Source organism: Scardinius erythrophthalmus, assembly GCF_964197995.2.
Source record: "Scardinius erythrophthalmus genome assembly, chromosome: 12".
Classification (NCBI taxonomy): domain Eukaryota; kingdom Metazoa; phylum Chordata; class Actinopteri; order Cypriniformes; family Leuciscidae; genus Scardinius; species Scardinius erythrophthalmus.
Genome location: NC_138232.1, coordinates 22,166,005 through 22,181,774, shown reverse-complemented (window position 1 = coordinate 22,181,774; position 15,770 = coordinate 22,166,005). Strand labels below are relative to the sequence as shown.

Genomic DNA, 15,770 nt, shown 5'->3' with positions numbered 1-15,770 from the left:
GTGAATGATTTGACAAAACCAACAGCAACCAATACTGATAAACATAGTATACCACATTGTTCAAAACAATATATTTATTTGTCTTTAAAACAGTATACATAATGTTAAATTGTAGATTTAACTGAGTCTAAAAAGAACAGTATCATTGGAATATTTGTGAAGCTCTTCTTCAAAATAATTTACAAGTCAAATTAATAATCATTAGAATAGGCTCCTGGACACATCCAGTACAACAAAATAATACTGAGACATCTGCTGTAAAACAAAGCAAAACAAAAGCCATACAAAATTTGCAAACACATCTTTTAAAAGTCAAATTTTATAATATAAATAATTGCATCTGTAATAACCCTAAAATGAAGTGTAAAACATGTAATGTAAAACATCAAAACCAGCCTCCTGTCCAATTACACACACACACACACACACACACACACACACACACAAAAATAAAGAAAATCGGACAACTCTGCAAATAGGCAATTTCTTCCAGTTGTGTAAAAAAGGAAATAAAGTGAAACTTTACATCCAAAAACACAGAAGTCAAGTATGCTTTGCACACTCCTTTCCCCTCCACACTTCCCAGTGTGAATTACTGTTATCTGCAGAGTTTCTGCTAAATGACGCAAGACAGAGTAAACTTGGCTTTAAACCAGTGAGGCCAGCCATGTCAAACACCAAGAATCTGATAAATAGTAATGAAATAAATATGTAAAACTCAGAAATAACATCAATAAAATTCACATAAGCTCTAACACAACTGGTGCATCACATCACGGAACAGAGATTAAAGGATAGAAAAATTGTAACCTGTCCAGTGATCTGAATGAGCTGAATTGTCAAGTGGTGGCTAACAATAAAATGACCCATTACTATAAGCAACATGCTTATGTTAATGACAACAGAACCTAATGAGTACCTAAAACCAGCATATCAAGACATCTGGGGGATTACTCACAGATCGGGATTTATAAATGTAACATCCAGTGTGTCAAAGGTAAAGTCCTGGACATAACATATCTTTGAGACACAGTCGAAGGCTCATTGATGCACACCGTGTTTTCCATTTCTCTTCATGAGTAATAGTGCTTACACAGCTATAAATGACCCCATCTTTCCACTGGAGGGAACTTGTCTATCTCTCCAGAATCTGTGACCTGTCGATCTCCAAGGATGAATGTCAGCTTGTACCTCATTCTCACTTTCTCCTGTAAAACACACACATACAATTATTTACGCAGTCATGAGTTTATCATAGACATTTTATCATGTAAACATATTTATAATTTCTTTATATGGCCACAAGTAAAAAAATCTAATAACTAATACTGCAGGGATTAGCAATGTAGTAATTCTCAAAATATGGTGATAAACATGACAATTGACTTTTCAGAGATGAAACATTTCAAATATTCAAGAAATTCCATATAAAAGCATTCTATAACCTAACCTGTTTTCAGCAATACAAAATGGTGTGACTCTATATTGTTTTGTACAATAAAAAAACACAACAAAAAAAACAACTTGTCCTCAGTTACTGACGAAGAGGAAACAAAAAGACAGTCTTTATTCACAATGCAAAATACTCAGGGATCACAGGAACAGCATAGGAGAAACGCAAATTGCGTAAATCATAGACGATTAACACCCAACCAGGAATCGACAGAACTCAGAGCTTAATTACACAAGGGAATGGTAACTAATTAACAGAACTAAGTGCGTAATTAAATCAAGAACCATGGCTGCATCCGAAATCGCTTACTTCCTTACTATATAGTAGGCAAAAAGAGTACGTGACAAAAGGAATACTGATGAATTCACAGTACTCGTAGAAGAGTAGGCAAAAAGTACCTGGATGACCTACTTCCGGCGGGATTCTGAAGTGTGCATACGATGGACACTTAAATATCCCATGAGGCCACAAGAGAGGATTTATAAATGGCAGTGAAGCCACGTAAATAACGCTGGTAGGTCACATGATACTGACAGCATGGCGGATGCAGTACATCCAAATTACATTCATATTACACACATTCATACTATAAAGATGCACTTTTTTAGTGGTTGTGAAGTAATTACTTCTTCAAATTAAGTAAAATAAAACTAAACATGACTGTGAAAGTTATTTATTATTTAATATTCAATTTATTTTCCAAGGTTAGGCATTAGTCTAACAAGTAAAAAAAAAAAAAAGGAAACTAATATAATTAATAATATAAATGTATTTTATAAATGTGATGTTAATGTCTATTGTCTAGTGATGTACAATTGTCTAGTGATGTACCTACCAAAACCATATTTTGGACAAATGTTCACCCAGAAGTGAGCTAAATCTAACAAAACTAACTTTTGAGGATGTCTATTTATAAAAAGCAGATTTCTTTTTTCTTTTAAGGTTAAGGTTAAGTTATAGTATTTATAACTATCTGATTAGAAAAATGATATAAGTTTATGGAATGTCCTCATTTAGATAGACAAGTAAATGTGTATGTGTGTGTCTTTCTTCACCTTCAGTGGGTTAGCCAGGAGCATGATCTGAGTGATAGAACTGGGGGGCATGAAGGGGTTAAAGGGAACCATTTCTGTTCCAGAAGGGGGCTGCAACTTCACTCTCATAGACTGTCAATTACAAATCACAGAGGTAAAAGTCAAAAATTCATTAATCAAAACCATCTGAAACCAAAAGCAATTCAGAACTGCAAAATCCATAAAGTAGAAAATGCTTGTCTATCACAAAACAATAACAGTCTACTTTTAGCTTCCATATACTTCAGAAGAATATTAAAAAGACATTTTGTGCCTCTCACCTTTGGCACAGCTGCCTGAAGCACTACATTCCTCACTAACAGTGGTGCTGTGTTCAACATGGATACCACAATCACCAGAACATCAGGGCGACCAGGTGGATGGTCAGTAGCAAAGTGCAACAACACACGAACACCATCCTTATCGTAGGCTGTCACTGGACCCTCCTTACCTGTGAAAACATAAAGGGAAAAACACACAGTTCTAAGCCTTACCATAACAGGCAAGTCATTAAGTCTAGAATAACTGCTATCTCACAGCACCCATATTCATTTATAGGCCTTACTTGGTTTAATGGCCTCCAGTGGAACAAAGACAGTGTTTAGGGAGATGTCTGAGCCCGAGGGTGAGTGACTGGTGGGTAGTGTTGGAGACAGGGATCTAAAGAGAGGGCTGTCTGTGGCGAAGCTCTGAGGTTTGGCAGAGGATACAGCAGAAGGCACTGGTGTTATTCCAGCAGGAAAACTGAATGTGGTTAATGCAGGATGAATGTTCTCTTCCCAAGCTCTAAGTTCTCTACCGCCCGAGCTTGAATATTTGGACTGGCTGCTTAATATAGAAAGAACAAACAATTAGTTGTATTTAAATGGAATGAGACAATTCACAAGCAGTTCTCTGATCACAATAAAAGGCTCTAATAATAGAGTGTGCACATTCTGCCGCTTTCCTTCCTTCCTTCCCTGTTTTATGCTATTATTAAACTGCTTCATCTCAGAACAACTAACATTTACCAATGGCATCAATCCTCTCTAGAATATATTTAAAAAAAAAAAAAGAAAAACTTAATTTTCAGCAGCCATTACTTCAGTGTCACATAATCTGTCAGAAGTAATTCTAATATGTAATAAATAAATAAAAATTATCTTTTTTTTTTCTTTTCTTTTTTTTAAGAAATTGCTATTCTCACTACCTATTAGCCTTGTCCAGGTCCAGCATGGAAAAGTCTTTACTGTTCTGCTGGAGGGAGTTTTCAAAGCTTGTGACTGAGGTAGCATCAGAGGTAGGTGGCGCTGTTGAGATTAGAGGATTTAATGGAGCAGAGCTGAAGAGGAGGTCAATCACTGGTTTAGAAGTCTGTCATTACAAAAAAAATAAAAAATTGTTAATGGGTAGATTTCAAACATCATAAAATGCAGACTCTTTAGGCACACATTTTAAATTCATTATACATTTAAATTATATGTAGACTACAGCACTCTTGTAATCTTACTTGTGAAGAAATCCACTGATTGCTTTGAGCTTCTTTTGTATTCTTTTCTGCTGACTTCTTTGATTTTGAGTCCAGACTACCAAGGCCTGAAAAATAGTCAGTTAACACCAAGAGTGTTAAACACTGAGATTGCCTTAAAATGGATGACTCTTACTTATTGAATTGGAACCCACCCCTATAGAAATTTATATTATATTATACATAATACTTTCACTCCCGTACAAAGGTTTGAGGTTAGTACGATTTTTGTTTACAAAGGCTGTATTTATTGGATAATAAAAATTTGATTATTTGACAGTAAAACAGTTTAAATTTGTGAAATATTATTTTAATTTAAAATAACTGTTTTAATAATAAAAAATAAATAAATAAATAAAATCTGTAAAAAGGCAAAGCTCCATATTCAGCAGCCATTATGAGTCTTCGAGGTTACATGATCCAAACAAAATCATTCTAATATGCTGATTTGGTGCTCAAGAAACTTTTCTCTCTTCTTCTTTTTATTCTTCCGCTTATTATTAAAAAATGATTGTGCTGCTTAATGTGGAAAGTGTGGAAATATTGGCCTAAAACTTTTGAACAGTGGTGTATTCAATTTTATATTAACCCTTTAATCCCCGAAGAGTTGTTTTTTCTGAGTGACATACACAAACTCATAACTACAAAACTATAGCAAGGAGAGTCAAAAGGTAGGCATAGTTTGATAGAACACTTTTTAAATTTTTAGAAAATATAAATTACATTAGGACATTCTCATGCTGAGAAACTGCTGATAATACATATCTTTCGTATTTGACACGCAATAACTCAGGAAGAAAATAAGGTAGGAGGAAAATCCTTTTTTAAGTTCCTCTACATGTGAGCTGCATTTGCATTTTGTGGGAATTGCATAAAGTAATCAAAAGTTACAGCATTTGGAACCAATGTAGCCTTGTTTAGTGCATTTTTCCAAATTGTTCCACCATAAGGAATATCTTGTGATCAACTATTATGTTGATTTTAATCGTGAGAATCTGCTGTAAATAATGCTGTGCCACAATCGAAGCATGTTACGAAGTTATGAAGTTACGAGCAAAAACGTGACGAATGGGTCTTCACGTACAAAAACTCGCTCAAGTTTAGTCAAAGCCCAAAACAATTATGCTTGATGTATTCTACTCCGTGAGACCTTTTTAGATGACACATGACTATCTGAGCTGTATGATGTTTTTTGACATATTGCAGTACATAGTACAAAAGAAAATATTTCATAAATTATGAAAACATTTATCTATTTATCAGCAAATAACAGCATTACTTAGGAGTTAATCGAATATGCACCGAATATGATATATGCACTGTAAAGTTCAGACTCTAAGCTTTCAAATGACACCTATTTTGTGTTGATCAAGGCAGTAGTTTCGAAAAATATAATAATTAATCTTCTCCTAGTTAGGTGGCGGGCAGTACACTCGGTTTTAGAGGGACTACTCAGCACTCGTTAAGAGTTTATCAAAATTAGCATTAAAAAGCTGAGTTTCTAAGCTTTAAAATTATACCTATTTTTTGTTATTCCATTCAGTGGTTGCTTAGTAATTTGATTATGATTTTTTTTTTGTGGGGGGGTGTACCGCCAGCAGTACACTTCGGGTTTAAGGGGTTAAATACATTCCAAATAAAATACACATCATACACTGCAAAATACATTGCCATCTTTACCTAATGAACCAAGTTCTTCATCCAGAAGAGAAAGACTGCTGGGAAGCTGGCTTGATGGAGGACTGATTTGAAAACTTGACGATCCAGAGGACGTGTTGGAAGAGGAAGGCCGAGCTGCAAGTGTGAGGAGGTCAGCAGGGAGGGAATCCGAGTGCTGGGGTGGAGTCAAAACATGTTTGAGGGGTGAAGGGGACCCCAAGTCCAAATCAATCAAAATCTCAGAAGAGCTTCCGTCATTGGGGTCTGTTCAGAAAAACAGAAAACAAACTCACATTGAACTGCATTTTCAGACTTGTAGTTTCATAAACCATGCAAAGCTCTTTGGATAATTCAGATACAGTATGCTAAATCTTTTTAAAAACATTTTAATGTGTAAATTGTAACAATTCTAGTACATAATACATACGTTTTGAGGCTGTTGAACCTGGTATGTCAATCACAATGGTCTGTCCTTCAACAATCTTTTTATACGAGTTGATTACACGTGAGAGATCATCACTAGCGTGTAAAATATCACCTGCACCAAAGACCACAAAGTACATGTAAAGGAGAGTTCGGTTCTAGTAGTTTGGTTCTAATATATTATTGGCTTAAGACCTAAATGAGTTTTTATTTACTAATGTGTATTACCTAAGGCACTGTCATCATCCTCTGTCTCAGTGGCGAGTCTGAAGACAGCGGTTCGAAGTTTGTCACAGTCATTATAAAGATCCTATGAACATACAGTTGCACATGGTCAATTACGTACAAATGCAAGTCTAGCAGTGACTGGATATAAAAGGGCTCACCGTTAGAAGTTCTTTGTCTGCTTGTGTCGACTCATCTCTTTTGAAATGACTTAGCATCTCATTTAGGAGCTTCACACTGTTGTTCACCTCCTCTAGGGTGCTGGCACGATGAGAAGCTTTCTGTTGTATAGCCTCATCCTGAAAGCAAAGTAAGAAGGCAGTAAGCCATTTAAAAAAATTATTGCAAGCACAACCATCAAGGGAGTAAACAAAAAGGTAATGACTTGAATACACCACTTCTACCATGAGCATGCTTTTCATTTCTGAATTAAAATAAATTGATACTTTTTGGTATAATATTTTATTATTACTCCGGGTGCAATTTATTTTACTGTACATGCACTTAAAGTGTACTTACCTAAGAAAGTGCTGGTTAATAAGTTGGTTAAGGTAACTACATGGGTTAAAGTTAGGTTTAGGTTCAGGGTTAGTACCTAGTTATTACACAGTTATTGTAATGACTATAATAAGTAGTACATAGTATGTATTTGGGGAACAGGACTGTAAAATAAACTGCTACCATTATTTCTTACAAAACTATATTTTAACTAAACGGCATAAACCTGCTTAAAAATAATCACGCAATCAACATGCAGAAAACCCCCCAACATCATAGTAGACCCTCATCATATCACATCATAGTAGACCCTCACAGCTGTGTGTCAGGGTCAACAAATAAAATCAGATTAATATTGAAGAATTAAAAAATATAAAGTCTCTTAAAATATCAGATCATTTTACCTTTTTATGACAATGTGTTTTAAAAATGGCATGTGGTGCATCTACAAAAACATAATAATATTTAATGTTTGCAAAAAAATATTACACTAAATGAAAGGACGGAAAGCAAATGTTATTGTATATTGTAAATGTATAATGCTTTTTTTTTACTGTGTACATGACAGTCATTTTTTTATTTTTTAAATGTGTTTTTCAAAACGACATGAATACAATTAGTACATTCCTAAAAAACTGGCTCCTGTTTTTTTTCAAAGATATTTGAAGGATTTACTTATTTGTCAGTGAAGTATTTGTATAAAAAAAGCACAAGATTATTCAAACACTTACCTCTTTGACCATGCTCTTGATAATGCGGTTGGCTTCTTGAAGATCCTCAGGCTTTTTACTCTTAAGAAGTTCCGCAAGACGCTGCAAGGAAATGTTTATAGATAGACAATGCTTTACAATTTTACAAAACAATTACCCTTAAAATAATATTCTAGGTTCAATACAAGTAAAGCTCTGTCAGCAGCATTTGGACTTAAAAGGAGATTAAGTTTCATAAAAGGACTCCCTTTGATTCTTGTTAAAATGTCTTTTAAAAAAAGCTTTTGAGCAGTTAAGTTGCTTAAATCAGCATTTTATGGTTTGGTGATTTACGGCCTTAAAGCCCAAAGTATACATCGTTTTTTTTTTATGTGTACGCGAGGGCCCGCGTACAGTGATGCAAGAATTGTACTGCCTGTTTTTTGTAACCGTGCATAATTTGTATGCGCAGGTCACACATGTGCATTTAATTTGTTTAGCATTAATCTGTTATCAGTCACACCAACAAAATCATACAATTTTATGTAACTTCTCACAGAGAGGTTAGTAAGTACACTTACACTAAAATCATATTAACACATGTTGTTTATGTCTTGTGGCTACATAATTGATAAAATTAGCATTTTTACATTTACATTATGGATTCGCTCCATTCACTTCCATTGTACGTGCCTCATTCAACCTAGACAGTGCAACTTTTGCTTTTTTTAGATAAAGAAAACAAGAGACAAACTGAAACAATTTTCTGATAATCAATATTACACAACAAATACGGTCAATTGAGCCTAAATTGTACTGAACCTGGAATCTTTCTTTAAGTTCTAATACTGTAATGTGTTTCTTCACCTTACTCTTTTCCTCATTGTCAAACACTGGATTCTTGGGCTTTGGCGAGGGAACGAGGGTCTTGTCCACAGGAACCTCTGGGTCTTCAGTTACAATACCTAAGAAAGAATGTGACAAAGACTAAACAAGACAGTCTAGCAAAATAGGAAGACAGAAAATAAGTAGGTGAGATTCTTATAAATGCAAATGTTTAAATTTGTGACGAAAGAACCTTGCATCTTTAGCATCTGATAGGCCTCTGTGATCTTTGCCTCATCTGGTAAAGCAATTGACCAGCTGTAGAGCAACTCTATTACTTTAGACTTCACTTGTTCAGATACTCTGTCTCCTAAATACTGCAGGATAAAAAAGGGCAAACTTATTATGGAGGTATTGTGTCTGTAATGGGTGGTACCTAAAAAGTTGGACAAAAAAATCATGCAGGTTTTGAATAACTTGAAGGTGGGTAAACGATGACAGAGTTTTAATTTTTTTGTAGAAACAATCTTTTAACTTACCTTAGGTGAAACTATTTTAATGAGTTCATTTAAAAATCTAAATTTTCCAACTTCATTATGAAACCTCCTCCCACAATTCTTCATGCAGGCTTCTAAAACCTGCAAGAACAATCTGAATTTAGTTAGTCAGTCACTTTATTAAACATATAATATTTGGTCTGAAGGAGATAAACTCACAGTTAGTGCTTGTAATGACTCCCATTCTTGTGGTGACTGAATTTTATGTGCCAATAATCTGACCGATATCTGTGGGCTGCAAGTTACAGACACAATTCTCAAATCAGTGATTTGTAAGAACAAAAACAAACTTTATAGTTTCTTTATTACAGAATCATCCTAACTTAGAATCCTATCTTATCTGCACAAGCCTGGAACAAAGCCTTTTGAAAATCTGAACAGATTTGATCATACATTTGCAGATTTTGTAAATGGTTGCAGAGGAAAAACTGGGCATCGTGCATTAAAGGACTGGCTCTGATTTTCAGCAACTAACATCGACTCCTCTCCAGACTGTAAACCGGGGGCAAAAGTCACGTAGTGTGTAGCCTAGATGCTCAAAAAGACAAAACATACCCTTCAAGTTCCTTGTTGATTTGGTCACAGAACCCAATGATGTACTCCCATTCCTCCTGTCTGTTTGACGGATTGGTGGCTTTGTCTAACACAAAAAATCAAACTAATATCACTATTTTTGAATGAAAATCAATTCTCTCTTATTTTTTACTCTTCTTCTGCTAAACATTTGAAATAACAAATGTCATAATACATTTATGCACGTAGAAGACACTTTAATCCAAATCAAGTCACATTTATATAGCATTTTATACAATACAAAATCGTTTCAAAGCAGCCTCACAGTAATAAACAAGAAAACAACTTAATTTCGCAAAATTTTGCTCAATTTAGTTTAGTATTGATTCAATTCAGCTCACTATGTGTCAGTATCGCTAAGTTCATCGATAATGAAACTTCAAAGGCAGATAGTATGCTATAGCCTAGGCAAGGCACTTTCCACAATTCAGTACTTCACAGTTCACAGTCTTTGTAATATGTTTTAGCAATACATTTCTAACATTTATTATGTGTTTAGATTTTTTTTTTTTAAATTTCCTTTACTTTAAGTGTAAACTATGCAACGTGGGAAGTTCAAGACGAAATGGTTGGTTTTCTACTTACAACAGAACCTGTTTCAGAGCTAACAATAAAGTGCAAAGTTACAGCTGTTTAGACAATAGCCGTTCAAAAAGAGTTTAACTGATTGGTGAATGACAGAAGAGTTTGCTAATAACTGCCTACGTGTCTCAAAACCTAGACATTTAGGGGCATAGCGCGTTGGAACCAATACTCTGCCGACTTTTAACGCATCAACGATACCCTAAAATGCTGGCTAGGATGGGTCAGTCCATCCAACCAACCCTCATGACCTGTCAGTGTAAATATCACATACACGCTAAGATATGAGAAAACAACTGGTCACAAACAGCATCCGGATATGACTGTTTTCTGTCTCTCAAAGACTATACAGAGTAAAATTAAACCATATTCTGGTTATGTATTAGCATGAAAACTCACTTAGCCATGACTCCAGTGACTCTCCTTCCGGATCCGCCATGATCACACAAATGCATAACTGACGAGAGGGAACTGCACAACAAGCCCGTCATGTGACATTCTCGTGCCTCTGTGTGAATCAGTGGCCTGTGGTCTTCCGAAAGGAAGCGAAGTTCTGTAATGTAAATAGTTAATGATGAAATATTATGTTCACAAATATAATTACCTCCCCCAACAGTAGTCCTGTAACCAAATGTTTTCAACCCATTTATTTCATGATATAAGATATAATTTGAGGTATAAAACAATAGGAATAAAAAATGGATTAGTTTAGTTCACACACACAGACCTGGTGACTTACATTAATCACGACTCGTGAAGTCACCAGGTCTGTGTGTGTGAATTTAAGATTTTGGCTTGTGGGCATTTATGCGATTTAAGTTTTCAAGTGATGTTATTAATAAAAAGCATCGTGCTCAAGTCTGATTACGTGTTCAGAATAATTCTGATTTTCATTGTACGTTTGTAAAAATTGAATACATTTGGGGATTTTTCTTATAAAATAAAAATCTTTACAACTAGGGCCAGTGTGCTGATAGTTTTGTCATATCCAATTGATCCTAATCTGGCACCATTTTTAATCATTCTTAAGTAACTAAGTTCAGTTGTTAGGCTTCATGATTTCTGTATTATAATCTTTTTATTATTATTATTATTCTTTATTATTTTTGTTATATCTAGCCTTGAATATATATAATATTGTCTTTTTTATTTAGTTTAATTTTTGTCTGTATGCATGCTTTACTAAATGCTTTACTTTTCTAAATCATTTCCTATGTTGTTTTAATGCTTTGGCAATAATTTTTTTTTTTTTTTTGTCATGCCAATAAAGAGAGATTATGCACTTGACACTTGTTTATGCAACTCAAAACAGCAGACTTTATAGTATATAAACAAAACAATGAAAATGCTCTCAAATTTTGAAAAACAAAAACAAAAAAAACTTACAGCAGCCAACATGACTGAACATTTTTTTCATACATATTGGCCCAAACAGAAACTTTAACAATGCCATTTTAAAATTAATATAAAATTAAGAAGCGTTTACAAGGTATCCTAATGTGCCAACAACACAGGTAAAAGTCAAAGCATCTTCCACTGATATTGCAATAACCCTTCACTGTAAAAAATATGAAACTGTACAAACAAAGTGTTCATTGTATGAAACTTTAACTAAACAGAAAAGACAACTGCCATTCATGTATACTTGCTGGTGACTCACAGGTTTGCGGCCGGTAGCGATTGCTTTTCTTATTGCATGGAATCATCATCATCCAGTGCAGATTTAAGACACTAACCTCAAAACAGAACAAATTCTGACCATTCTGAGCTAAACCCAAACGCTGAACACAACACATGCAAATGCATGACACGAGCTCCGCCATACTGCTCCACAGTACTAGTAGCCTACATGGGGTTTCCACTTCTTTCTCCCATGAAGTACTCTTTAGGCCTTCCGTGAACACTGAACGCTTGAAACCCGAATGCTGAACAAGGAACCTCATCCTCTCCTCAGTCAGCTACTTCACTGTAGTAGTACTTGTGTGCAGTTTCAGTGAGGGTCCAACCACTAGCCCTGAACTCCAAGATCTCCAGCAGCAAGAGCCTCGTCATGGAGCCGAGGTCTTGCTGAAGAAGAAACCCATCCCTCAGCAAGTAAAAGAGCTGATTCATGCGCTGAGAGTTTGTTTGCTCCAGCTGCTCGCCCACACGATGAAGCTGTAAGACCAGGCAGTCCACCTGTTAGAAACACAAAAGAAATTCATGGATTTAAAATAAGTCAAATGTTTTACAAATGGCCATACAAATTGTCTTTTGCAACTTCAGAAATCATGTACTGTCAGAGTATGTACTACATTTCAAAAAACTTCACAAGCATTAAAAAGTAGCACGTTCTGAAAAGCACGAACACAATCACATGCTACATTCGGCATAGGGATGTCAATGAGTAATTGTTAATCGAGGAGTTAATGGATTAATCACCTTTAAAAATATAATCAATAAATCAATAAAGCTCAAATGCATTCAGTAATAATGTGTGAAGGTGAAAACACTGCCTATACAATCAACTGATGCTATAGTATGCATTACAACTTGACCACTAAATGTATATTTCATTTGAACTACCATTAGTCCGTAACAATTGCATTAAAGGTGGGTGTGCTCTGGGGCTTCACCTTCTCATTCATTCATTCATTCCTTCCTTCCTTCACTCGCTACATCGAGGGCAGATAGAATAAACTGGAGAGCTGCTTTCAAATTAAATACAGACTCCTAAATTTAAAGAACTTGGCAACACGGATTCTATTTTTTCCTGTTTATTACTTAAGATGCTTTGAATCAATGTGTATTTTATAAAGCGGTTTATAAATGCTGTGCCGAATTGCAGATCTGGAGTAAACATATCTACTTCCCTATGATGAGATGATTTCTTGACAGCTCCCTTCTCACCGCTGTCATTTTTCTTGTGCATTTGTTGTATTATTGAGAGAATAGTGCACAGCACATACTTCAAATTTAAACATATTTAAATATTCAACTAAACAACGTTTGCAGCGTGGGCGGCATCTGAATGTTTGAAAACAGTATATCGTTCCGCAGGTTTTTCGAACTTCCTTGAAGAACGAAAAAGAGTGAGTACGCCAGGGCCTTAAATCGTCCATTTCTTTTTTTTTTATGAATACTGGGAATTTGGATATTCCACAAAATTGCACAAAGCTACTTTGTCCTCTGACATTCCTACAATCCTGACATTCCTTGTTAATTAGAAACAAGGTTATGATACCAATGCAGCAAACAGTCAAAAATGATAATGTTGACGGATAGTTATATATTCCTTCCCAAAATGAAATTTACTTCCAAATGTTTATGAGCCAAACCTTTTACCTCTTCCTCATTCATCAAGGCATCTGGCTGAGCCAACCTAAAGAGGCAGTCATATATTGGATCCACAAGGGCCACAACAGGAGCATCGTTTACCTAAAAACAAGTAAGTTAGTCAAACCTGGTTGAGGAAAAACAGACCATCCGATACAAATTAATAACGGCCAACTTGCAACTGAGATATTTTACCTTGATATAATCAAATACGCTGCATATAAACGTGACCACACACACCCACTCCTCCACCGAGCGCTTTCGAATCTCCTCCCTGGCAGTGAACTCTTGCTGTAGACGATTCAACAGCTTTCGCCTGAATACACTGGATGCAGCTTTCCGGGCCTCTGCCTATTTAGTATAAAAGTTAATTCGCAATGTAATAAAACAAAATACATGGCTTCAATGGAGGTTCATTTCATCCTGTGTTTTGGTTCAGTTGTTGGTTCATGAAAACAGCTTTGTGTTAGGGATATATTAAAGGTCACAAGTTAATGAGCAACATACCTGAACTACAGTATAACACAAGCGGCCAGCATCTTTACAGAACGAGAGGTCTTTCAATGACTGCTCTACAATGGCGTTAGAAAGCTTGTCCATATCAACTCTCTTTGGATCTGAGAGGAAAGAAATCACTTGTTCTTTTAAAGTTCTTAACCTGCAAGGGTAAGCTAAAGGCAAGATACTTCAAACCCTAGCCAAATCACTTAAAATGGATTATCAGAGAAGCCAGGTAAAGTTTACATACCGTTCATCGCTGTTTGAAGCATATTCTGAGTTTCCGTATCAAAAGCCGTCCATGCGGAATCCATGCTGCTCGAACTTAACAATAATATAAGGTAATCAAAACAACGGAACGACCACAGACAAAAACATTCACTTATCAACTGTATAAATCAATTGAATTACATGACAACAATTCAGAACATGACAGGGATTGCTCGCGTGCACTGTTTATCTCGTTGACATCGCTGTGCTGAATTGTTTGGTGGTTTACAGGTCAGAACAAATTCTAGATTCGTTAAAAAAGTATTGCGATATCACAAAATGTTCAATATCACTTTCTTACTTCAAACGCGAATCCTCGCGCGTGTTTGTTTCCTGATTGCGTGGACTGGTCAGTGCTCATGCGCTTTTGGACACACTTCCGGGTTCAACACTCATGTGCATCATCATGGCATAGTATCTTATCATTATCCACTTAAAATATACTAATGTATATTGGCGTATTATGAATTATTTACAATTTTTTACAAATATTTATTCTGTTAAGTATTTAAATAATTACTATAATATTACTCGTTATCTGGGTTGCAGTTCTGAAAAAAAAAAAATACTTTATTTACCAAGATGTCACTAGGGGGAGACAAATAACAAGTAGAAACAGGTAGAGGTTGTTACCTGTCGGTACGCATTAGGCAAGGCAAGTTTATATAGCACATTTCATACATTATGGTAATTCGCTTTACACAGAAAGGAATTAGAATAATCACAAAAATAAAATCAAGGGAAATTAAAACAGTTATAAAAGGAATTAAAATAGATATAAAGATGATATAGCCTACAAGGAATTAAAAGAGTAAAGAGTATGATATTACTCCGACTCGCAGATATCCAGATAAAACAAATCCTTAAAACAAAGAAGAAGAAGAAAAAAAAAACCTCCGTCAAAGTGATAAACAGCTGAAAACAATTTCGCCATGGACAATTTCATCACCCCAGGTAAAAGTGAAACAAGTCTGTCGGAATTTTAATAATGTTACAATGTTGCTCATAAAAACTTATTTTATGTGCAGTTGTCAGATTAAAGATTAACCTGAAAATGTCTGTCCCAAGATTTAGCTGGCTAGTTAGCGGTTCTTTTCCATTGTCTACCAAAAAATAACTCCAGTAGCAGTATTCTGACAAAATCACCCAATCAATGTTGTCTGGGCGTCATTTTGCAGCAGCTCCAGAGTAGTTTACATTAGTCACATGCCATTTATGTGCCCTGAACTGAGCTTCCAAGAGCAAAGATGGCAGCATGCAGGTAATTGATAGAGTAAAATACACATTTAAAGTCTCAAAATATTCCTAATTATTTTCAAATACATTTTAAAGTCGCTGGCCATGCACCCAGGGTGTTTCCCTGTAAATGGCCTAAGATGCTATTGGGCCCAGTATCCCTGTGACCCTGCATGGGACAATGCATTTTAGAAATGAATGGATTAAAGTTATGTTGTGCAACCATCATGCTTTTTAAATAATGTAGATAAGCAGTGGAGAGACTTTAGAGTTCCCTTCACCTGATTTGAAATCACCTGAAATGACACTTCACCTGAAATGTCATTCATAATCTACATTGTGCAGGTGTACATAAACACCAGCATTGTGGAACTGCACTTTTCAGAT

At 35.4% G+C, this 15,770-nt stretch overlaps 2 protein-coding genes across 6 annotated transcripts; both read right to left on the bottom strand.

The window, feature by feature from the left end:
* Positions 1-39: 39 nt before the first annotated feature.
* On the bottom strand, positions 40-10,815 carry gga3a (golgi associated, gamma adaptin ear containing, ARF binding protein 3a). Of its 4 annotated transcripts, none has more exons than XM_081381669.1 (17): positions 10,464-10,815; positions 9,465-9,549; positions 9,069-9,144; positions 8,892-8,990; positions 8,606-8,729; positions 8,395-8,492; positions 7,570-7,650; positions 6,502-6,639; positions 6,344-6,425; positions 6,120-6,230; positions 5,714-5,956; positions 4,016-4,101; positions 3,716-3,879; positions 3,092-3,354; positions 2,808-2,977; positions 2,509-2,619; positions 40-1,208 (listed from the first exon to the last, which is right to left on the bottom strand). In XM_081381669.1, exons 1-17 carry the CDS (start codon positions 10,501-10,503, stop codon positions 1,098-1,100), a joined length of 2,082 nt encoding a protein of 693 aa, XP_081237795.1. In that variant the 5' UTR covers positions 10,504-10,815; the 3' UTR covers positions 40-1,097. The 4 variants fall into 4 exon arrangements, with proteins under 4 accessions (XP_081237795.1, XP_081237796.1, XP_081237798.1 ...); XM_081381670.1 differs by having other exon boundaries at positions 46-1,208; positions 3,092-3,351; positions 10,464-10,594; XM_081381672.1 differs by having other exon boundaries at positions 46-1,208; positions 3,092-3,351; positions 9,465-9,567; positions 10,464-10,511.
* A 539-nt stretch (positions 10,816-11,354) lies between these two features.
* On the bottom strand, positions 11,355-14,560 carry mif4gda (MIF4G domain containing a). 2 transcript variants are annotated; one of them, XM_081380211.1, is made up of 6 exons: positions 14,449-14,560; positions 14,128-14,201; positions 13,887-13,996; positions 13,575-13,730; positions 13,389-13,481; positions 11,355-12,242 (listed from the first exon to the last, which is right to left on the bottom strand). In XM_081380211.1, the coding sequence occupies exons 2-6, from the start codon at positions 14,189-14,191 to the stop codon at positions 12,015-12,017; spliced, it is 651 nt and encodes a 216-aa protein (XP_081236337.1). In that variant the 5' UTR covers positions 14,192-14,201; positions 14,449-14,560; the 3' UTR covers positions 11,355-12,014. The 2 variants fall into 2 exon arrangements, with proteins under 2 accessions (XP_081236337.1, XP_081236336.1); XM_081380210.1 differs by having other exon boundaries at positions 13,887-14,050; positions 14,449-14,541.
* Between the last annotated feature and the right edge of the window lie 1,210 nt (positions 14,561-15,770).